Source organism: Notamacropus eugenii, chromosome 3 (genome assembly GCF_028372415.1).
Source record: "Notamacropus eugenii isolate mMacEug1 chromosome 3, mMacEug1.pri_v2, whole genome shotgun sequence".
In the NCBI taxonomy this organism is placed as follows: Eukaryota; Metazoa; Chordata; class Mammalia; order Diprotodontia; family Macropodidae; genus Notamacropus; species Notamacropus eugenii.
This window is the reverse complement of record NC_092874.1, coordinates 106,534,122-106,557,242: the sequence shown is the minus strand read 5'-3', so window position 1 is coordinate 106,557,242 and position 23,121 is coordinate 106,534,122. Positions and strand designations below refer to the sequence as shown.

General features: G+C 38.4%; 1 protein-coding gene across 1 annotated transcript; it reads right to left on the bottom strand.

Moving 5' to 3' along the window:
• Positions 1 to 3,646: 3,646 nt before the first annotated feature.
• On the bottom strand, positions 3,647 to 7,087 carry LOC140531235 (trypsin-like). Its single transcript, XM_072650295.1, has 5 exons — positions 7,048 to 7,087; positions 6,033 to 6,195; positions 4,976 to 5,229; positions 4,292 to 4,428; positions 3,647 to 3,817 (listed from the first exon to the last, which is right to left on the bottom strand). Exons 1-5 carry the CDS (start codon positions 7,085 to 7,087, stop codon positions 3,668 to 3,670), a joined length of 744 nt encoding a protein of 247 aa, XP_072506396.1. The 3' UTR covers positions 3,647 to 3,667.
• Positions 7,088 to 23,121: the final 16,034 nt, after the last annotated feature.

The following is a 23,121-nucleotide window of genomic DNA, read 5'->3' as shown; positions in this document are numbered from 1 at the left end:
CCAGGATGACTCCTAGGTTACAAGCATAAGGGATGGTGTTATCTCTTACAGTAGTAAGGGAGATAGGTGATGGGGAAGGATTAGGAAAATAGATAGGCAGCTAGGTGGCATAGTGGATAGAGTACCATTCCTGGAGTCAGGAAGCTCTGAATTTAAATGCAACACCTGACACTATATGTGTGACCTTAAGATAAGTCACTTAACCTATTTGCATCAGTTTCCTCATCTGTAAAATGAACTGGAGATAGGAAATGACAAACTTTAGTATCCTTTTTAAGAAAACACCAAAAAGAATCATGAACAGTTGAACAACTAAACATGACTAAATGACAGCTAGAGAGGGATATTAACTTTAGTTTCAGACATGTTGAGGTTGGGAAGGATAGGTAGATTTGAAAACTGTTAGAAAAGAGATGGTAATTAAATCATGGGAGTTGATGAGATCATTTGTTCTTTATTACTTGTTCCTCCACTCCAACATGGAAATCATTCTGGTTCTCCAAATCATATAGCTCTCATTGATCGGCTAGTAATAGGTCCCAGGCCAAGCCGTACTTGGTCATTGTTTGGGCCCAGATTAGCTCAGAATGAATGTAAATAGCAATTGTTTCAGTTTTGGCCAGAAATCCAGAAGTCTTCCCCTCCCAGATTTTTTTTTTCAAGAGGCCATTCTTTGCCTCATTTATTATTAAGCCTTTATCTGTGAATAGGTGTTGCCTTAGCTTGAAAAGGCTAAAGTCTCTCACTGCATCCAGGGCCATCTCCAGTTGTTCTGACTTATATGTGGCCACTGAGTGGCTCCAGAGGTGAAAGTGAGTCCTCCCTCACTCAAATCCAATTTGCTTGCATGTCATGGCATCACCTCCCTGATGTCATGGTCCTGTTTGAAAAGGAAGGAGAAACGGCAGCACCAATAGCAGTAATCTGATTAGATTGCATCAGGTTCCTTCCCCTGACTCAGTTTCTTGTATATGAAACTGTGAACTTCTTTCACATGAAATTTTTGAAAAAAGATGCAAAATTTAGAAAGATAACAAAGTTGTTGCTCTTGAATATCTCTTCTGAGCCTCTTCTGCTGTCCTCTGTGTACTTCAAAATGTTTTATTAATGTTCTTTTCCCCATATTTCTTTCAGGTGAATTGCCATCTAGCCACAATTCCCCTATGTTGTACTTGTGAAATTTAATTTTAAACCAATATTCAGGAATTTAAATTTATCTGTATTCCAATGTTCACACTGTACTATGTTCATATATATGTTTATATCATTGTTCTAGTCCTTTAAGAAATGTTTTGGTTCCTGATGGTCTTATCTGATATATCAGTTATGTCATTTGAAAATTCATCAGCAGGCCATTTGCATCTCTCTTCCCTATAGATAAAAATTTGATCTCCGCAATAACAACAGCAAGCGTCTGCCATCTGAGTTGACACACATCCATGAATGAATAAGCTTTTGGGATGATTGATCATTCAGCTGGCTCTGTGTTTAAGAGTCTTGTCTATCCTACTTCTCTCCATGTTGTGTATAAGGACAGCATGAGAAACCATGATATGAGTGAGACTTTAAAAAAAGAGACTTGGAGAGCAAGGATCGAAGAATAGTGAACAGACAATGAAGGCTTTCAACTCCACAGTTTGTGGACAGTTCATCTAGCTTGTCTGTTAAGAAGTAATCACTTGCTCTTGGCATATGAATGAAGAAAGGGAGTAAGGGCTCATTAAGGTGATGTATCTCCCATTCTCCTTGTGACCTTGAAACCTAGAACCTGTCAAAGTGGTCTTGTCAAAGTGCTTCTAGGCATAACTGTGTATGTGTGGGGAAAGGGGTGTAAGGGGGAGGTGGTGGGGCCTGGGAGTGGGGAATACTAAAAAAAGGGTAGAGAGAGTTGAGATTTCAGTAACTGCCCAGAAGCTGTTCCAATGTTCAAGAATGCTCTTTGTATATCTTTTGCTCTCCAAATTCAATAAATGTGCTTTTATCTATACAGAGTGTCTCAAAAGTCTTTTAGTTTTATCTGACTCTTCATGACCCCATTTGTGGTTTTCTTGGCAAAGAAAATGGTGTGGTTTGTCATTTCCTTCTCCAGATCATTTTACAGATGAGGAAACTAAGACAAATAGGGTGAAGTGACTTCTCCACGGTCACACAGCTAGTAATTATCTGAGGCAAGATTCGAATTCAGGAAGAGAAGTCTTCCTGACTCCAGGTCCTATTCTCTATCCACTATGCTATTGAGGTTTTGGGGTACTGGAACCCCAAAATAACAAGGTATGGGTCCCGCCCAAATAAATTTGACCCAAATTCAGTCAAAGAGGTATATTAACACACAATATGTGAGAATGATTCAAAATCCACCATGTCGGACAGATTCTTCAGGAATCTGAGTACTTTCATGGTGGCAAGAGGGATCTTTTATACAGAAGACTATGGGAACAGAGAAAGGGTCTAGATGGAATTAAGGGAATGGTGGTGGTCCAGGGTGGAGCCTGGTGCAGACAATGAAAGGACAGTAATTAACTAGGAAATTAACTAACTAGGAAAAGCAGATTGCCCCAGGTGGACACCAGGGACCTGACCCATGTAGGAAAGTCCAGGGGCTTTTCCCTTTTGGGGTCCAGATCTCAATGATCTTTTGGGGAGTTAAGATCCAATCTCCACCAATACCACTTAGCTACCCTTGTCTCAAAAGTCTTAGTGCAGTTTTAAGCTGTTAAAAGTTTAAATAAGAAATAACATCCTTTCGGAATCTTGCTTATGTGGGGAAAACATTTCGTATTTTGTGGAAAGTGGCTAAAGTCTTTGATAACTGATGAATCATCGTTGGTGATTAATCATAACCTTAGAATATATAGAAGCCCAGGAGAGGCAGTAGCTGTAAAGATTAGGAGACGTGGGGATTGCAGGTCTATTCGTTCATATACCCAAGAAAGAACTGCTGGCTGAGCTTTGAGGTTGCCAGTGACCATCACTTTTAGACTGACAATCTGGCAGGTATCAGAATGGAGTTCAGATAGTGAAGTAGAGATCTTGTTGGGGGTAAGGATCAGACCTGCGATTCATTTGGTGCAGTGCACTGCTGATTAGAAAACACCCTCCACCAATGTAAATTGGTACCAACTTTGCAGCTTACATTATTACAAAGTGGTAGAGGGTTATTAATTTTCCAGGGTAACATGACTAGTGTGCGAGAGTTAGGACTTGAACCCAGCCAACTCTCAGCCAACTACCAATTCAACACACAATGTTGCCTTTTACAGATATTGTACTCTTAAGTAATTACTCAGCAACGAACTTTCAGTGCTAATGTAAAACAATTTACTTTATGTATAGAGTTACAATTTCTTTACATAGAACATCAAAGACTGGAGAGGTTACTAAGGAATTCTGGAAGAATAGCGATTGAAAGTGACCACATCTCATTGGAGAGGGTTCCAAAAAACATAGACTATTAGGGTAAGTTCTATGCTTAACCAACCTATATACCATATCAGTATCAGGAAATAGTAGGTATCCTAAGGAAAAGGACTGGAATGAGACAAGGTACAGGACAAAAGTCTTTATTTAGATCCAAATTCTCTACTTGGGGTTACTGAATGTAGTGCTCTATATCTTTTGTAGTTCCAAGAGGAGTAGATCGGAGAAAACAGGCCATGGAGAAAGCAGCTTAGTTGCTTGCAATGGTCGACTGAATCCAACTTACGTAGTTGCAGACTTTAGTGTAGACACCAGGTTTTCCTTTTTGGGCACAGCCATAACCCCAGGAGACAATCCCTTGGAGTTTTCCATTGCAGACCACGGGGCCACCAGAGTCACCCTGGAATTGGAAAAGAGAATGGGTCATATTGCTCAGGCAGGTTCATAATAAACATTTAGTTTGCATTCATTCCTGAATATTGTTTTCCTAGGAATCTAGCCTTCTCTTTATTTCACCTTTCCCTTCCCACTTCAATGTCCCCTAGCTCCTCCTCCTTCTCTTGTCTGTGCCCTCAGGAAGGAGACCAGAGACAGAGCAAATAAAGTTGAGTTTGGGAGTCCTATCCACAACACCCTTCCCTAAGATGCCTGCTTTAGTGCAAGCACAAAGTCTATGCTATCTTTCATCACTACAATCAGAAAAGTATTTTAGAAGGAGAATATTTAGTGTTCCCAGTCTCCAAGGCATCTTCCCATCTCACTCCATCCAGGAGCTCAAACTCAGGAAGCTTTTTGAGTTCCACCTCTCCTAGATTAGTAGAAATATGGTAAAGAGGGAAAGAGTGGTTCTGAACTGAGTGGAACAGCAACTGACCTGGCAGGAATCCTTTCCACCTTCCAGATAGCCCACACAGATCATGTTGCTGGTGATCTGTCCAGGGTAAGCATTGCTGCAGGCACTGTCAGACAGCACAGGGGCTTTCAGACACTGAAGCACGTTTGGGTAGTTGGCTGTTTGGAACAAAGATTACCATGATTGTATATTCTCTGTTGTATTCTTGGAAGTCTTTCAGCTAATCAGTTTTCTCCTCCTTCTGTGGCATTTTTTGAAATTCTTCAATGTGAGAAAATGACTGATTCAACCTTGACTGATGTTGGTCTCAGACCATGTGGTCATGAGCAACAAGGGATTTGATAGGTCCTGGTAACGCTAAGACCCTTAATGACAGCAGCTCCATGAAAAGATTATGGCCCTAAGAAGACAGCATCATTTAAGTTCCTCCCTCCTCCCCCCATGTCTAGAAACCAATCAGTCAAGTATTAAGGAACCTTTTTAACCCTCCTCCAAGTATCCTTGTCCTTGCTAAGGTTCATACTTGACTGGTGCAACCCTAAATCTTTCCCATGTTTCTGGCCTTTCTACCTGACCTTTATATAATTCCCTGCAACCCATTAGGTAATCCTAGCAATGGGAGGTTTTTATGTATGTGGGCTTGGGGAGGTGAGAGTCAGACTCTTTGACTTCTAACGCTCTTTTCCCACTCCATGAGTCACTTACAGCCAGAGCTTGCAGTGTTGCCCCAGCCAGAGATGAGACATGAAGTGCCAGTAGAAGCACAGGATGAGGGCAGGGACACGGTAGCCACTCGAGAGTTGAGGGTGGCAGCTGTTTTAAGCTTAATCAACATGATGTCATTGTTGAGTGTGCTAGAACTGTAGCTAGGATGGCGGATTATTTTAGATGCATCAATGAACTGCTCGTTGCCTTCAGTAGTAGCAATATTGTGTTCTCCCAGTCTCACCTGGATTCGGCTGGATGGACAAAGAACAGCACCCTTAAGCAACCTGATCTCCATTCTTTTTCCTCTCTGCCTCAACATAGTCAGGTAACTACTTCCTCTCCAGTTAAGTTGATCCCATTTTCTCTCTTTTCCATATTTCAACTGCATTCCTTTCATTGCTTACTTCTGCCCATCTAAGTCACATTTAGCCAGGTATTTCCCTGGTTAAATATAGGGAAACTACTACCACTTGTTTTCCTAGGGGAAGTCCTGCCCTCAGACTTTCCTTCCCCAAAGAGTTCCCCAGTCAGAATGCTTAACCAAGGGCATGTGCACTAGGAGGCAGGAAGACAGAGGGAGAGGGAAAGGGAGAGCCCTGAAAATTCCCAACCAAGTGTGCATCACTCATCTAAACTCTCCTAAGTTCAACATGATCCATTCTTGTTTCTGAAATAGAGATTTCAGAGTCTTAGTTGAGATTGGAGGCTGGGTTCTATCTTTTTATTCAGCTCTCTGTTCCCCTCCTCACCAAACACACAAAATTGACTAAGATCCTACATGAATAATATCCCAGGAAATACCCAAGGCTTCTCACAGGTAATTTCTTTGCTCATTTGATCTTTGCCTCTTTTCTTCCTACACTCCCCCCACCCCCACCCCCCACATTCCATTGATTGCTACTTCAGCTTTGGAGACAAGTACACTTGAATAACTCCCCCAGTTTGTCTCTCTATCCTATCTGGAAATTCTTTGGAGATTTCTCAGCCTTGAATGGTATTTGTGGGCTTGGTCTTAGCACTGAACTTGTCTTGAATGTGGGTATTAGGTACTTACGACTTGTAGCAATGAGCAGCTGACACTACCCACTGTGAATTGATGAGAGCACCACCACAGAAATGGGAGCCAGAGTTCAGAGACACCTGGTAGGGGACGGAGTTGGCAGAACACGTGTAACCTCCAACAATCTTGTCATCATCATCATCAATGGGGTAAGCCACTAGGGAAGAAATGAGATAGGAATTTCCAGTGCAACAGGATCTCCTGAAATTTCAGCTCTTCTAGAAATGTTCAAATTGATCAGAGAAAAACTGACAATATTGTTTTTCCCCTGGAGTAGTACTGTATAATAGTAGAAAGGTCATTGACTTTGTAACCAGAAGTCCTTGTTTCACATCTGATGCTTTTATCCTATATGATCATGGTCAATTCACTTTATATTCCTGAGCCTCAGTTTACTAATTTGTAATATTAAATCTCTGTGATACCTATTAGACTTTAAATCTGTGATTCATACATATGACAAGGAAAGCTCTTGCCTGTTGTCCATAAGCAGTTTGAGTTATACACTTATTTAATACTCACAAAACTGATCTAAATAACTAACTGTTCATTCGTGTTCATCATTTTGGCAAGACCCACTGAACCAGAGATATGTGGATATGTAACAGAATCGGTGTCCCTTCCATCTTATTGATTCCTGAATGAAGAGACTCAGCAGGTAAATTTATCTTTGCAACGATCTCTACAGAGAAGCCATGCAAATAAGTTCTTGGTAAAAACCTTTTTTGAAAAAGATGCTGATAGATCTCTAAGGGCACATTAGAATTCTCCATTCTATAAAATGTTCTCTATTCCTATACACCTCTTACCTATTCTTAAAGGTCAGTTTAAAGGTCAGTCTTTGTAAAATATTCTATAGGTTCCACATTCATCTTTTGCTTCAGTTAGATTATTATTTTTGAAGACTAGGATTTTGAGTTACTCATTATTTTTCTTTTTTATTCCTTGCAGTATCTAGGACACTGAGAAGACTCAATGATCAGTTTTTGATTAAACAAGAAAAACTTACCAGCAGCCCCCAGCAGGGCAAGGAAGATGATGGTCTTCATGGTAGTCCTAGGGATCTAGACAAGGAAAGTAGAGTCCAGGGATTTCAACCACTGCTATTTATCCCTCAAGACTTCCAGGGAACTGGAAGAGTGACTCAATGGAAAATTTAAAAATCCAAATTTAGAATTCCATTCTACCTAGTTTGGAAGATAACCAAATATTGAAATTAATTGATAACCCTTTTCCCTATTGCTCGGAAAGTTCCAGGAATAGAAGTATATCTGCCTGGGTCAGGTTTCCTCACGTAGCAGAAAGTTTAGATTAGGTCGGTAACAATTTGGCCACCCCAACCCTTTACTTTTGTTTCTAAGTGGTCCTATGATCCATATGCCCTATGTAATGAATCTCCCTCACCCCCATCTTTAATTATATGCATCTGAACATGAACTGTATTTGGTGTGATATAATGGATCTATGCATATAATTTTTGTATCTATACATATTTCAAACTTAAAAGACATGGGATTTTGTCAACATAGATATTTCTTCCAGAGACTGGAACCCTACGATAATTTAATAGGGAAATGCTAATACTTCATATGAATTTTTAGCAATGTGTTAGATAGAATATCCAGATTTTTTTTATAGAAAAAAGAATTAGGTGGTTTAGATAACCCTGTATTTAAAATGATTTAGAAGTGAGAGAATGGGTAAACTCAAAGAGCAGTCGGTGATGATTCATTGTCAGTTTAGAAAGAGGTCACCAGCAGAGCAGCTGAAGAATCTGTGCTTGGCCTTTTAAAATTTATATTCCTTTTTATTAATGACTTACATAAAAGCATAGAAAAAAGATAAAAACACATATAAAATCTGCAGATAAGACAGAGTTGAGGATGATCTCTAGCACCGGATGATGCAGTTAATTTTGACAAGTTCAAACACTGGACTAAATCAAAATTTCATAATTAGGTTAAAACAATTACTACACAGATACCAAATCAGGTATAGAAGTTAGACAGAAATCTGCAGGAGGAGAATCTAGAGGTTTAAGCCCAGTTAATGAATCAATAGAGCCAGCAATCAATGAAATCAATAAATGGAATACTGATATTCCAACTGGAAAATCAAACCAAACCAAAACAAAAAGAATTCAATCTTACCCTTAGAAAAGCATGCCTTCTAGGAATAAGGAAATCATTTTTCTCTTAAATTGCGCCCTGGTCAGACCACAGCTGGAGTTTTGCAGCCAGTTTTGCCTTCAGAGTTTAGCCTTCTGTGCTTGTCACATGACGATTGATTGAAAGAAATGGCAATGGTTAGCCCAGAAAAGAAGACTTGGGGAACATGATAGCTGTCTTCAATTATTTCAAGGATTGTTATGTGGAAGAGGGATTAAACTTGTGCTTGGTTTTAGAAAGAAAAATTAGAAAAAATTAAAGTTGCAAAAAAAAAAAGAGTAACTTTTGGCTTGGTGTGCTTAGGACAGTAACCAACTTCATTATTTTTCATTTCTTTTGTATGTAACAGGATATCAGAAAACAATAGCCCCCTGCTTGGTAAGAAACTCTCCAAATTTCTTCTACTGGTGCCCTGGAGAACTTACCCTCTCCCATAACTAAAAGAAGGGAACAGAGAGAAGCAGCCACAAGACAAAAGATCACATGAGATAGGAAGTGCAGTAAGCAGCAGACACAGATGTAAGCAGGTATGGGGGCTGTTACCACTGCCTCATCCCCCTTACAGCTCAAGACAACATCATTGCTTAGGGCAGGCTAAATTGGAAAAACCAAGAGAAAGGGGCTGTTACTTTCCCTACTTTGCTAGGCTCAAGAGTGGGGGGCTAGCAGCAACCTTTTCAGAGATTTGGTAAGGAGGAATGGAAGTCTGGGAAGGAGAAAGAGAGAATAGTTGCCATGGAAGTAGGAGCAGAGCTAAAGCAATAAAATGGCCAGTGAGATTTTGGGACCAAGAAGCCTCCCAGGGCAAATATGAGTCTTGCTGAATTCACCCTCATTGACAGTTCCAGACTGGTGATTCTATTTTCCCTTTCTCTTGTCCCTCTTCAGACAGGCATATGTTTTATATATACATATTTGTGGCTCATGGTAGCTGTATCCCTAGGGCTGTGTGGAGGGGAGGAAAGAAAGAAAAGGAAATGAAAGAAATTTACAGGACAACTTCATTATATATTTAAAACAAATAGCACAGGGGTGGTGAACTTATGGTCCTGATATCACATGTGGCCTTCTAGTCCTTTGGGTGTAGGCCTTTGACTGAATCCAAGTTTTTCCTTTTATTAAGGAGATTTATTCTGTGCAGTCTGGATTCAGTCAAAGGGCTGCAATTAAGGACCTAGAGGGCTATGTGTGGCCTCAAGGCTGCAGCTTTCCCACCCCTGAAACAGCATATTGTACTAATAGATCTGCAGTTTTATGTACAATCATCTTTTCTTATTATACTGTGTTATGCAAATGCTTGTTTTATTCCATAAATTAAAAGTAAAATAAATAAAAATTTTAAAATGGCATATGTTGATTCCAAAGCCTTTCTCTGTTTCTTTACTGTTTATGAAATCACACATATATGTATACATGTGTGTATACATCGATAAACATTTAAAAAGTACCTACTATATGCCAAGTATCCTATTTTATGCTGCACACACTCAACTACCGGGGATACAAAAAGAAGAAAAAACATCCTCAAGTAGCTTACCCTCTAATGTACATAAACACACACAAATGTCATATTCTTTGGTGTTTAGCAAAGTATCTGACATATTGTAAGCACATGATAAATCTTTATTGACTAATGCATCATCCTGCCTTCCAACAATACAAGGGTATGTTTGATTATTTTCTCATTAGTTACAATATTGTATGATCCTTTCACATAGAAACTGCTGTATCTTGTGTTAACTTGACTGGGGCTCCATATTTGAATTGGTTTTTTTTTTTTTTTTCTGGCTGCTTGCAATATTTTCTGCTTAACCTAAGAACTCTGGTTTTTGGTGATAATATTCTTAGGAGTTTTCCTTTTGGGATCTCTTTCAGGAAGTGATTGATGAAGTCTTCAATCTCTATTCTATCCTCTAGATATAAGCTATAGAGGCAATTGCCCTTGACAATTTCTTGAAATACAATTTCTAGGCTCTTTCTTTGATAATGGCTATCAGATAATCCAATAATTCTTAAATTATCTCTCCTGGATCTGTTTTCCTGGTCAATTTTTTTTCACATTTTCTTCTATTTTTTTTCATTCTTTTAATTTGTTTTATTGTTTCTTGATGTCTCATGAATTCATTAGCTTCTACTTGTAGAATTCTAATTTTTAAGGAATTATTTTCTTTAGTGAGATTTTGTCCTCTTTTTCCATTTGGTCAAAATTCTAGTTTTTGAAGGAGTTCTTTTCTTTATTAAATTTTTATATCTCCTTTTCAATTTGGCCTATTCTGCTTCTTAAGGAGTTCTTTTCTTCAGTGAATTTTTTTGCTTCCTTTACAATTAGGCCAATTCTATTTTTTGAGGTATTCTTTTCCTCGGTATCTTTTGCACTTATTTCACCAAGGTGTTAATTCTCTTTTCATAATTTTCTTGCATCACTTTTATTTTTTTTCCCAATTTTTTCTCTACCACTCTTAACTCTTTATCTAACTCTTCCAGGAGTTCTTGCTGGGGTTGGGTATAATTAATATTTTTCTTTGAGGTTTTCTTTATAAGTATTTCCATATTGTGGTATATTTCTTGGTCTTCTCTGCCACTGTATTGGCTTCTCATGGTCAAGTTTTTGTTGTTTGCTCATTTTTCCAGTCCATTTTTTTTACTTTGACCCTTTGGTTAAAGTTGCACTCTGCTTACCTGGGGGTGGGAAGACATTGTCCCAAAGTTCAGGCTATTTTATGCTATTTGTTCTCAGAGCTAGTTCTGGGCATCTTCAAGTTTTTGGTGCTTCCACAATGATGTGATCCTGTGATAGGTGTGGTCACTGCTTTCCTGATATGTGTTCTGAAAGATGGGATGTTTCTAAAATAGTGTTTAATAGTACAAAGTATTTTTGCTCTCATTAAAGTATTAATACTTTTAGAGAGCAATATAATTGGTTATACTTCATTATTTTGGAAAATCTTGGTTAAGTACTTTGAGATAAAGTTATTCAAAGGTGTTTTTCTAAATTTCAGTTATTTTGATATTTGGTTATTGCCAATCATAACTAAAATGAAGATACATACAATGGGAAATTGTTGCATTTTAATAATTTAGGAAATGATTTTAAAACTTACTGAAACTTTTCTTTGAAAGATTTTTAAACAGGTTACACATTTCTGTTTTAAGGTACATTGAATGTCCAGATATGAGATTTTTAAATAGGTGACTTAATACTTGCATTACTTTGAGTGATGTAGGTGCCTGGTCATGCCAGGGAGATCCATTTGAGTAGTAGACTGTGGTTTACTTGCCTGTCTTTACCTTTCTCCATCTTAGGGAATGATAGTTCCTGCTCCTAAAGAGGGACCTGTCTTTATCCTAGGACTCTTTGTTATCAGGAATCCTACATTCGTTGCACTTAATGTATATTGGTTGAATTAAATTGAATAATGGAGAAAGTTCTGAAATTGGATTCAATCAACTATGGTGCAAAATCCTGTCTCTGGCATTTACTAGCTATATCTTTCAGGGCAAGTCATTTAACTTCCTTCAGCTTCAACTTCCTCTTATGTAAAATAAGGATTATAATACTTTCACTATGTATCTCACAGTACCTTGTAAGCTTAAAAGTGCTTATACTTAATGCAAAAGTGTAAAACCTTTTTTTACAAAGGTTTGAATACAATAATCATGTCTCATCTAAGTCATCCCTTTTCCAGATAAAAATCTTTAGTTCCTTTTATCTCTTCTTTTATGGCATGGTCTCAAATCCACTCGCAGTCATGGTCACCTTCCCATAGATATGCCTCAGTTTGTCAATATTTGTTTTTGAGAAATCTGTATTTGTCATTTCTCTTTCCCAGGCGGTAGGAGAGTTGTCTCCTGGAAACTATGTGTGCACCTGGTGTGAGCATGGCCTTGGACCCAAATGAGTACTTTCAGAAATGTAATGAAGATGTTTAGGTAGGGTCTGGGCCAGGAATGCTTTGTGTTTTCCTGCTTCTTTTAAAGGCTTTAGAACATTTTAATAGATCTTTTTTTTTGGTTTCCATATCACATATACTTCAAAGTGTATGACTTCTAAGTCCTGCTCAGAGTGCCATCCTTTCTGTCAGGAGGTGAATAATGATTGTTCTTCATTATCAAAACTTTGGAATCATGGGAAACCGTTGGGGTGATTAGAGTTTTTGCATCTTTCATGTTTTTTTAATATTTTCAATGTTGTCATTGTCTAAAATATTCTACCAGTTTTGCTTACCTCCCTTTGTATCAGTTCATACAAGTCTTCCCAGGTTTTATTGCCTTCATGATTTCCTTCAGCACAAATCTATTCATAATCCATAATTTACTTGGCCATTCTGCAATGGATAGGCCCCATATCTTCCCATTTTAAAGCCAAACATGGACTCTCTCAAGTCAAGGAGGATAGTTGCAGGAGAGGGCTATGGGGGCATTATTAGCAAATTTCCATGTTACCTGGGGCAACTCACTCCAGTTCTTTGGAGTTTCAGTTTCTTTATCAGTTAAATGAGAGAATCAGCCTATGTGATCTCCTAAAGTCCTTTCCAGCTGGACTGTTTTGTGATTCTATGATAACTATCTTATAGGCACACTCGAAGTGTTAATTCATAGTTTACAAAGTGATCTTGGTAATCACAAGTTATTTCATCTTCACAAGAACACTTTCAGTCTTGGCTGGAGAAGGACTTGAAGTTAGGCAGTTTCCTAGTCAGGGAACCATGTGTTGCATATGTTGTAGTCTAGGGGTGCTGAGAACACCAAAATACTGGGTGGATACAGGGTACAGGTCTCCCTCAGAAGAATTCGATCACTCAAGCCTCCTTTCAGCGCAAGTAACAAACTCCATTGTAAGCCAGAGTCTTTGGCTTATCTTGTTGCTCTCCTTGAAGCCAATAGTACCCAGTGAACATTTGGTATTCACCATCTCCCACTCTTGTTAACCACTATGTGGCAGGGGCTGGTGGGAACCTGAGTGGGTGGGGAGGAGGGCATAATGCTTTGACCCATGAGCATTTTCAAAGTTTAAAAATACTTTTTATTAACAGTCAAAGGTAGACAAAACAGAGCAATGAAATATGAAAAATAGTTGGAACTACTTTTCATAGTTATAGAAAACTTTTACATGCATTATCTTGTTTGATTCTTAGCTATGATTCTATTAGGGAACATTTTTTCATCCTCGTTCAGATGAAGAAACTGATGCACAGTGAGGTTAAATGATTTGCTCAGGTTCATATATTTCTTAAGAGGCAAAGACAGTATTTGAATCTGGATCTGCCCAACTCCTAGTCTAGTGCCACTTCACTGTGCTGCCTCTGAAAATAGCTATCCTTCCCACAGTGGGAGGCAAATTTGGGCTTCCTGAGTGAATATAGTTATTCTAACAATTAGATCATATCAGGATGACAAGGAAATGTCTGTTTAGGACAAAAAAAAATTAGCTCTCAATAGCTTCTTATTGATCATTGTTTCCTTTCTAAATGTTCTTAAACTATACTGTTGTAGAACTATATAGTGTTCAGATTCCACTTCCCTCTCCCTTTATTCTTTCAAAAAATTTAATATAACATTTGCCATTCTCCAGTGTTGCAGGACCTCTCCCTTGCTCTGCAGTCTTGGAAAGATCATTAATAGCATCTCAGCAATCACATTGCACTGCCACTGAGGGAAACCAGTCTCCATAGGATGTTGTTTGTCCTAGATTCGTTACGTTTTCTTACTAGCTTATTTCTAAGGGATATCAGAGGTCTCTTCTAGTCCTAATATTCTAACATGGGGAAAATTTGGAGATTACAGAGACCATTAAGCTGTCATTTATCTTCTCAAATGCAGTAAAAAAAAAATTCAGATGTTATGCAGTGAATCCTTAGCACCATTCCCCCTTTGCCTTCTCTGTTTGTAAATACTATACTTCAAGTCACTTTATACAAATTGACTATATTCTGCTATTTTCTATCCTATGTGTGTGACCAGTCCAGAGGAGACAGGTTGTCATGAGGATTATTTGCCTAATCGTTAAAATGTATATTTTCCTTTCTTTTTAACTAAAATAATTGATAATGTTATTTTTAACTGTGCTTTTATCACATTTATAATTCAACTCTATTGTAACAAAGAATACTCCCTTGTAACAAAGAAAAATGATTAAGAAAAATTGGCCAGCCACAATGTAGGTTCCCACCTTTCTAAGGAGAGACAGGAAGTATGTTTCATCTTCTGTTCTATAGAACCAAAGTTAGTCTCTGCAATCTGAGTTTGTCCACTTTTTTATGTAGCTCTCCTTAATGTCATTGAAGTTACTGGAATGGCTATTTTCAGAAACAATTTACCTCAATGAATACAGAGGGAGAGACAGTAGCTAAATAGTTAGCCCTATAGGATTTAACTAGACATCTCACCAGATGCCAACAGGAGAGGGGATTGCCCCCAGAAGATCACAGGAATGCTCAATCTGCAGGGATAATGTGGAGAGAAACAGAGGATGAACTGAGTCACTCAAGAACAAGTGAAGCAGAACCATTACTATGACAATAGAGCTGCCCTTTTCTTCTACTATAGCTTGGAGACATTTTCAGTGTGGTGAGTGAAAGACGAAATGACTAAGGAAACAAAGGTTTCAGCTTCTGAGCATATCAATTTATTAAGCAATGCATTCAAATTGCCTAACAGATTGGGACTAGGCCCCTTCCTCAGTTTAGGGCTAGACACCAAATACAGAGGTAGATACTTTTTTTATACTAAAAACAATAAGGCCAATTAATTAAAGGCAACAACTAACTAGGATACAACTTTAGGTAAACTGATTTGTAACTAGAAGAAAGATTAAGACTTTCCAAGTTGGGAGGAGAGGAGTGAACACGTACAATTCCCTGAAATCAGAAAAAAAGGTATTTCCACACTCCCTAAATATCTGTATACAATCAAAGGAACATAGAAACAATGTGATTGATCAGTCCAAGGCCAGTTTTTAGATAAGACACATGGGTTTCTTGAGATATATAATTCTGAGAAATCTCCTTGCAACAAACTTCAGATCTGACTGAGTTTCTGGTCACCATAACCTAGGTCCTTAGTTAAGGGTCTCTAAGTAGCAAGGGGAGGTGGTCCAGCCTCCCAGGCATGCAGGGGTAGGTTTAAACAATGCAACCAATTTCTCTCATAATTTCCACAACTGAATAAAGTTTTCTCACAGGACAGGAATAGGACTAGAGCCATAATTGAATTGAAAGGGAACTGAGTTAGCTCCAGAATTGGATCACAAAATAGAGTCAGCGTGCTTGATTCCATTCCCACTACCATTTGCTGCTCCAATCTCCTCAAGTCCCTCACAGGATTATGCTAAAGCATGTCAGTGCTGTTGAATTATTTGAAAGAAAAACATAGTTAAGACATTTCGGACTGAGTGATTTTGGGGCAGGGATGAGGGAGGAGCTATGTCCATGAGTATTCAAGGGGTGAGAGGAGGGAGGGATCTGTCCTCTTGAATGTGAAGTGCTGTTTTGTGAGGGAAAATTGAATTAGAGCTAGGTTTGTACAGAAAGTTTATTCCTGTAACTATAGTCAGAACTATGTGATCTCAGTAAAGGACCTAGTTCAATCCAAGTTTCTCCAGTGTAATTTTTGACACTTGAGAGAAGGAGGACTAGAATCTGACTGGTGTAGCTCACATGTTGAATTACAGGCTTCCAAAATATCTCAAAAGGCTCAGATAAGGGGCTAAATGTATTAGGTGAGCTAGTTAATAAATATTTATTAAATGTCTCCTATTGGCTAGGCACTATGCTAAGTGATAAGAGTTTCAAATGTGAAAAAAGGACAGTCCCTAAGGAGCTTATAATCTAACGGAAGAATACAACACACAAGGAAACAAGGCAAAGGAGTGTAGCCAGGTGGGAAATGAGGGGAAACTTAATAGAAATAAATAGAAACTCCTCTACTTGTCTACAAAATAGTTGATGTGCAGAAAATATGTGAATATTTATGGGCTGAATACTCAAAATGAGTCAATATTCTGATATGCCAGCTCCCCTTCCTTCACTACCCATTCAAACTGCAAAGAACTATTATTAATATAAACTGTATTGAATGAAATAATGAACCAAATGGTGGCAGTGATATTCTGATATCTTCTTTTGTGATCTCCCCACGTAGAGTATTATGTTCAATTCTGGGTACCCCAAGTTAGAAAGATCACTTACAAGTTAGATAGCATCTAAGGAAGGGTACCTAACAAGAGGAGGGAATGCCTGAGAATGGATAGCCTGAAGAAGGAAAGATAGAGAGGGCTACGATCACTGTTTTCCAAAACTTGAAAGGCTTTCACAATAGACAAAGGATTGGACATGCCTGGCTTGGCTCAACAAAGGAGACTAGGGAATAATGGTTAGAAGTTTAGGTTCGTCTTAAGGAAAAATTTATTAAGAATAAAACACAATGTCTGCATCAGTGAGGAGTGGATTCTCCCTCATTTAAGGTTTTCAGTGGAGACTGAATGACTGCTTGTCAGCAGTGTTGCAGAGAGGATTCTTCTTGAGATTGATGTTGGACAATATGGTCTCTGACCTCACTACAACTCTGTACCTTTGATTCTCTAATCTATGAACATATTAGGTGGCACAGTAGGTGGAATGTTGAATCTGCCTGAGATACCTGCAGCCGTGTAAATTAGGGCAAATCACTTAGCCTCCCTTTGTTTCAGCTTTTCTCATCTGTAAAATGGGGCTATGTAGCCTCACAGAGTTGTGAAGATTTAGGGGCATCTAGGAGGTAAAGTGAATGGAGCAGTAGGAGTGGAGTCAAGCAGACCTATGTTCAAATCTCACCTCAGGTAATTAATAATTGTGTGATTCTGGTCAAGTCACTTAACCTCTGTTCATGATGTATAAAATGGGGCTAATCATAGTGTATACCTTTCATTATTGCTGGGGCAAATGAGATAATTGTAAAATGCTTAGCATGGTGCCTGACACAAAGTGAGACCTATATCAATTGTTAGCTATGTTAGCTGTACCATTGCACTATATAAACATTAAAATAATATTTTTCAAGATATATAGACACGAAGAGTTGAACAACTGAAAATGACTAAACAACTATGATAATGACAACAGCGACAACAACTAGAGAGAAATGTTCAGTTTCAGACATGTTGAGTTTGGGAAGGATAGGTAGATTTGAAAACTGTTAGAAAAGAGAACATTAAATCATGGGAGCTGAAGAGGTGACTTGTTTGTTATTACTTGTTCCACCACTCCAACATGGAAGTCACTCTGGCTTTCCAAATCAGGTAGCTCTCATTGATTGGCCAGTAATAGATCCCAGGTCAAGACCTCCTTAGTCATTATTTGGGCTCAGATTAGCTCAGAATGAATGCAAATAGCAACTGTTTTAGTTTTGGCCACAAACCCAGAAGGTCTTCCCCTCCCAGGTTTTTTTTCAAGAGGTCATTCTTTGCCTCATTTATTATTAAGTCTTTATCAATGAATAGGTGTTGCCTCAATCAAATTGAGACCTTAGCTTGAAAAGATTAAAGTCTCCTACTGCATCCAGGGCCATCTCCAGTTGTCCTGATTTATGTGTGGCCACTGGATGGCTCCAGAGGTGAAAGTGAGTCCTCCCTCACTCAAATCCAATTTACTTGCATGTCATGGCATCACCTCCCTGATGTCATGGTCCTCTTTGAAAAGGAAGGAGAAATGGCAGCACCAATAGCAGTAATCTGATTAGACTGCATCAGGTTCCTTCCCCTGACTATCTCAGTTTCTTGTATATGAAACTGTGAACTTCTTTCACATGGAACTTTAAAAAAAGTATTCGAAACCTAAAAAAATAACAAAGGTATTGCTTTTGAATATTTCTTCTGAGTCTCTTTTGCTGTTCTCTGTGTATTTCAAAATGTTTTATTAATGTGTTGAGAGGAAAGATGGAGTGCGGAATCAACTCCAGGTCAGACCTTAGGAGAAGCCTGTTTTCTGAGACTGCACTTGTTATCATCCAGTATCGCTCTCCATGACCTCTGAATTTGTTTTACCCATGAGATAATTAGAGAATGTGCAGAGTGCAAGAAAATAGGCAAGATCAGCAGATATCCTCAAGGATAACATTTCTGAGCTCAAGGAATTAACCAGGAAAACAAGGATGAGGGACTGGCAGCTTATCACGTATATATTTGATTTTTGTCTTTAAATACCCTGACCTTCAGATCAATAAATGGAATTGTTCTTTCACCTTCTGCCTGACTCATGTCTTTCTTTGTCACCACTTCACTGACCCGATAGGGGATGTGGGCTGTCCCCAACATTAATGTTCTTTCCCTCATATTTCTTCCAGGAGAATTGCTATCTTGCTACAATTCCCCAATGTTGTGCTTGTGAAATTTAATTTTAAACCAATATTTAGAAATGTAAATTTTTCTCTGTTCCAAAGTTCACTATCCCATTGTACTGTATTTGTATCATCATTGTAGTCTCTTAACAAATTTTTAGTTTTTGTTTTTGTTTCTGATGACGATATCTAATCCAGTGGGGAGAAGATATGTGGGGTGGGATTGGGAAGGGAGATAATTAAAGAAAAGGGTTTAGAGAATTGACATTTCAGTAACTGATCAGATACTGCAATGGTCTAGATTGCTCTTTTTCTGTACCTTGTGCTTTTTAAAATTTAATAAATGTTCTTTAATCTACACAGGGTGTCTCAAAAATCTTTCAGTCTTGTCTGACTTTTCATGACCCCATTTGAAGTTTTCTTCGCAAAAGTATTGGAGTGGTTTGCCATTTCCTTCTCCATGTCATTTTATAGATGAGAAACCTAAGACAAATAGGGTGAGGTGACTTGCCCAGGGTCACACAGCTAGTAAGTGTCTGAGGCCATATTTGAACACAATAGGAATCTTCCTGACTCCAGGTTCAGTTCTCTATCCACTACACAACCTAGCTGTCTTTGTCTCAAAAGTCTCAGTGTAGTTTTAAGCTTTTAAAAGCTTAAATAAGAAAGAAAATCCTTTCAGAATCATGCAGATGTGGGAAAAACATTTCATGTTCTTTGGGAAGGGGTTAAAGTCATTGATAACTGATGAATTATTGTTAGCGATTAATCATAACCTTAGAATAGATAGAAGTCCAGGGGATGCTGCAGCATCAAAGATTAGGGGATGTATGGATTGCAGGTCTATTTGTTCATATACCCAAGAAAGAGCTGCTGGTTTAGATTTGAGGTTGTCAGCGATGATCACACTTTCAGATTAATTTAATGTGGTAATTGTCAGAATGGAGTTCAGGTAGTAGGGTACAGATCTTATTTGGATTTAGGACCAGACCTGTGATTTCATTTGGTGCTGAAGCCAAGATGGTGGTGTAGAAGGACAGACCTGTAGAAGCTCCCCCACATAGCCCATAAAATATCTGTAAAAAATGACCTAAACAAATTTCAGAGCGGCAAAAGCCATAAAATGACAGAGTGAAAGAGAGTTCTAGACCAAGACAGCCTGGAAGGCTGAGAAGAAAAGTCTATCACACTGGGCATGGAGTGGAGCACAGCCCAGTGTGGACCACAGGGTTTGGCAGGGATAGGACCCAGAACAGTCTTTGGGACACCAATGGTAGCAACAGTTCCCAGATTCCTCCACTCACAAATGCCAAAGGCAGTTTTAAAGGCCAGTGAGAAAGTTCCTTCACCCAAGAGAAGGGAATGTGGTCTGGATTGTGGGCAACAGTCACTGCAGCAGCAGCATCCATTTTTGGAGCCCTTTGTCTAAAGACCCTGTGGGAATTGAGCAACTGATCTGAGTCTCAGCCCTGATCATGTCCCTGGGTCGAGAAGGAACATTGGTGTGATGGAGCTAGAGGCAGTTGTAGAGAAGAAATTCTACTCCCAGATTCTAGGCAGAAAAGTTTTTGGTTGCTCCAAGACCACTGCACAGGCCAGGAGAGGAGTAAATTCTGCTCTCTTGATTGTGCCATCTTGGAGCAACTGAGAACTTAGAGGTCTCCAGAGTACCCTCCTTTTGACAAAGGACTCAAAAGTCAGGTAACTGACCGTGAAAATGCCCCCAAAAGGGGAAAAATATAGATTACTTTCATAGTGAACAGGTGTTTTCTTTATCCTTTTGGATGAGGAAGAACAATGTATACCATCAGAGGAAGTCAAGGCTTTCAAAACCTCCAAAATAACTATGCAATGGTCTCAAGCCATGGAAGAACTCAAAAAGGATTTTGAAAATCAGGTAAGAGAGGTGGAGGAAAAATTGAGAAGAGAAATGAGAATGATGCAAGAAAATCATGAAAACTGAGTCAACAACTTGCTAAAGGAGACCCAAAAAATGCTGAAGAAAATAACACCTTGAAAAATAGGCTAACTCAACTGGCAAAAGAGGTCCAAAAAGCCTATGAGAAGAATGATTCAAAAAGCAGAATTAGCCAAATGGAAAAGGAGGATCAAAAGCTCCCTGAAGAAAATAGTTCTTTAAAAATTAGAATGGAGCAGATGAAAGCTAATGCCTTTATGAGAAACTAAGAAATTACAAAACCAAACCAAAAGAGTGAAAAAAATAGAAGATAATATGAAATATCTCACTGGAAAAACAGCTGACCTAGAAAATAGATCCAGGAGAAACAATTTAAAAATTATGGAATTACCTGAAAGCCATCATCATAAAAAGCCTAGACATCATCTTTGATGAAATTATCAAAGAAAACTTCCCTGATATTCAAGAACCAGAGGGCAAAATTAATATTGAAAGAATCCACCAATCACCTCCTGAAAGAGATCCTAAAAGAGAAATTCCTAGGAATATTGTAGTCAAATTCCAGAGTTCCCAGGTCAAGGAGAAAATAATGCAAGCAGCTAGAAAGAAAAAAATTCAAGAATTATGGAAACACAATCAGGATAACACAAGATCTAGCAGCTTCTATATTAAGGGATCAAAGGGCTTGAAATATGATATTCCAAAAGTCAAAGGAACTAGGATTAAAACCAAGAATTACCTACCCAGCAAGACTGAGTATAATACTTCAGGGGAAAAAAATGGTCTTCAATGAAATAGAGGACTTTCAAGCTTTCTTGGTGAAAAGACCAAAACTGAATAGAAAATTTGACTTTCAAACACAAGAATCAAGAGAAGCATGAAAAGGTAAACAGGAAAGAGACATCATAAGGGACTTTCTAAAACCGAACTGTTTACATTCCTAAATGGAAAGATAATATTTGTAACTCTTGAGACTTTTCTCAGTTTTGGGGTAGTTGGAGGGATTATACACACACACATAGACACACAGACCCACACAGACACACATACAGACACATACAGACACACACATATGTGTGTGTGTATACATGTGTATATATATGTGTGTGTGTGTATATATATATATATATATATGCAGAGAGCACAGGGTGAGTTGAAAAAGAGGGTATGAAAATATAAATATAAAAATATAAAAAAATAAAATTAAGGGGTGAGAGAGGAATATATTGGGAGGAGAAAGGGAGAAATGGAATGGGGCAAATTATCTCTCATAAAAGAGGCAAGAAAAAGCTTTTTCAATGGAGGAGAAAAGAGAGGAGGTGAGAGGGAAAAAGTGAAGCTTACTTTACTCACATTTGACTTAAGGAGGGAATAACATGCTCACTCAATTTGGCATGAAAATCTACATTACACTACAGAAAAGTAGGGGAGAAAGGGACAACTGGGGTGGGGGGAAGATAGAAGAGAGGGTAAATGGAAGGAGGGAGTAATTAGAAGTAAACCCTTTTGGGGAGAAACAAGGTCAAAAGAGAGAATAATATAATGAGTCTTACACAACATGACTATTATGGAAGTCTTTTGCAAAACTACACATATATAACCTGTATTGAATTGCCTTCTCAGTGGTGATGGGTGGGGAGGGAGGAAGGGAGAGAAGTTGGAAAACAAAGTACTAGGAATGAATGTTGAGAATTGTTTTTGCATACAACTGGGAAATAAAAATACAGGTGATGGGGTATAGAAATCAATCTTGCCCTACAAGAAATGAGAAAAAATGGGGATAAGAGAAAGGAGGAGTGTGATAGAAGGGATATACTGAGGGAAGGGGTAATCAGAATGCAAGGCGTTATGGCATAGGGGAAAGGGAGAGATGGGGAGAAAATTTGGAACTCAAAATTTTGTGGAAATGAATGTTGAAATCTAAAAGTAAATAAACATTAAAAAAGTAAAAATTCCTTTACCAAGGTAAATTGATACCAGCTTTACAGCTTACAGTACTATAAAATGGTAGAGAGGGAGAGACATGTTAATTACCCATGATAACATGGCTCATACGTCAGAGTCAGAATTTGAACCCAGATCATTTTGATGTTTTAGCCAGCTACCTATTCAACATACAAGGTGCCTTTCACAGATTCTGTACTCTGAGTAACTAATTGGCCAAAAACTTTAGGTGCTAATGTAAAACAATTTTCTGTATGTATGGGGTCATAATTCTGTTACATAAAACATCAAAGATTGGAGAGGTAACTAAGGAATTCTGGAAGAATAGTCATTGAAAGTAGAAGGTGATCACACTTCATTGGAGAGGGTTCCAAAAAATGTAGCATGTTAGGGTAAGTTCTATGCTTACCCAACCTATATACCATATCAGTATCAGGAAATAGTAGCTATCCTAAGGAAAAGGACTGGAATGAGACAAGGTACAGGACAAAAGTCTTTATTTTGACTTTGACCTTTTTTGTTAAAGTTGGGCTCCTTGCCTGGGGGTAGGAAGGCATTGCCCAAAGGTTCAGGCTTTTTATTCTACTGTTCTCAGAGTTAGTTCTTGGAATCTTCAAGTTTTTGGTGCTTCTTCAGTGGTGTGATCATGTGGTAGATGTCATCACTGTTTTCCGGGTATGTGTTCTAAAAGAAGGGATATTTTAAAAATAATGTTTAATAGTACAAAATATTTTTGCTCTCA

Bases quoted from the DNA above. Each gene is read 5' to 3' on its own strand.
- LOC140531235 (XM_072650295.1), bottom strand. From the start codon at position 7,087: ATGAAGACCATCATCTTCCTTGCCCTGCTGGGGGCTGCTG. The intron at 6,196-7,047 runs GTAAGTTTTTCT...TTTCTTCCCTAG, and splicing joins TGCCCTGCTGGGGGCTGCTG to TGGCTTACCCCATTGATGAT. The intron at 5,230-6,032 runs GTAAGTACCTAA...TTGTCCATCCAG, and splicing joins GCTGCTCATTGCTACAAGTC to CCGAATCCAGGTGAGACTGG.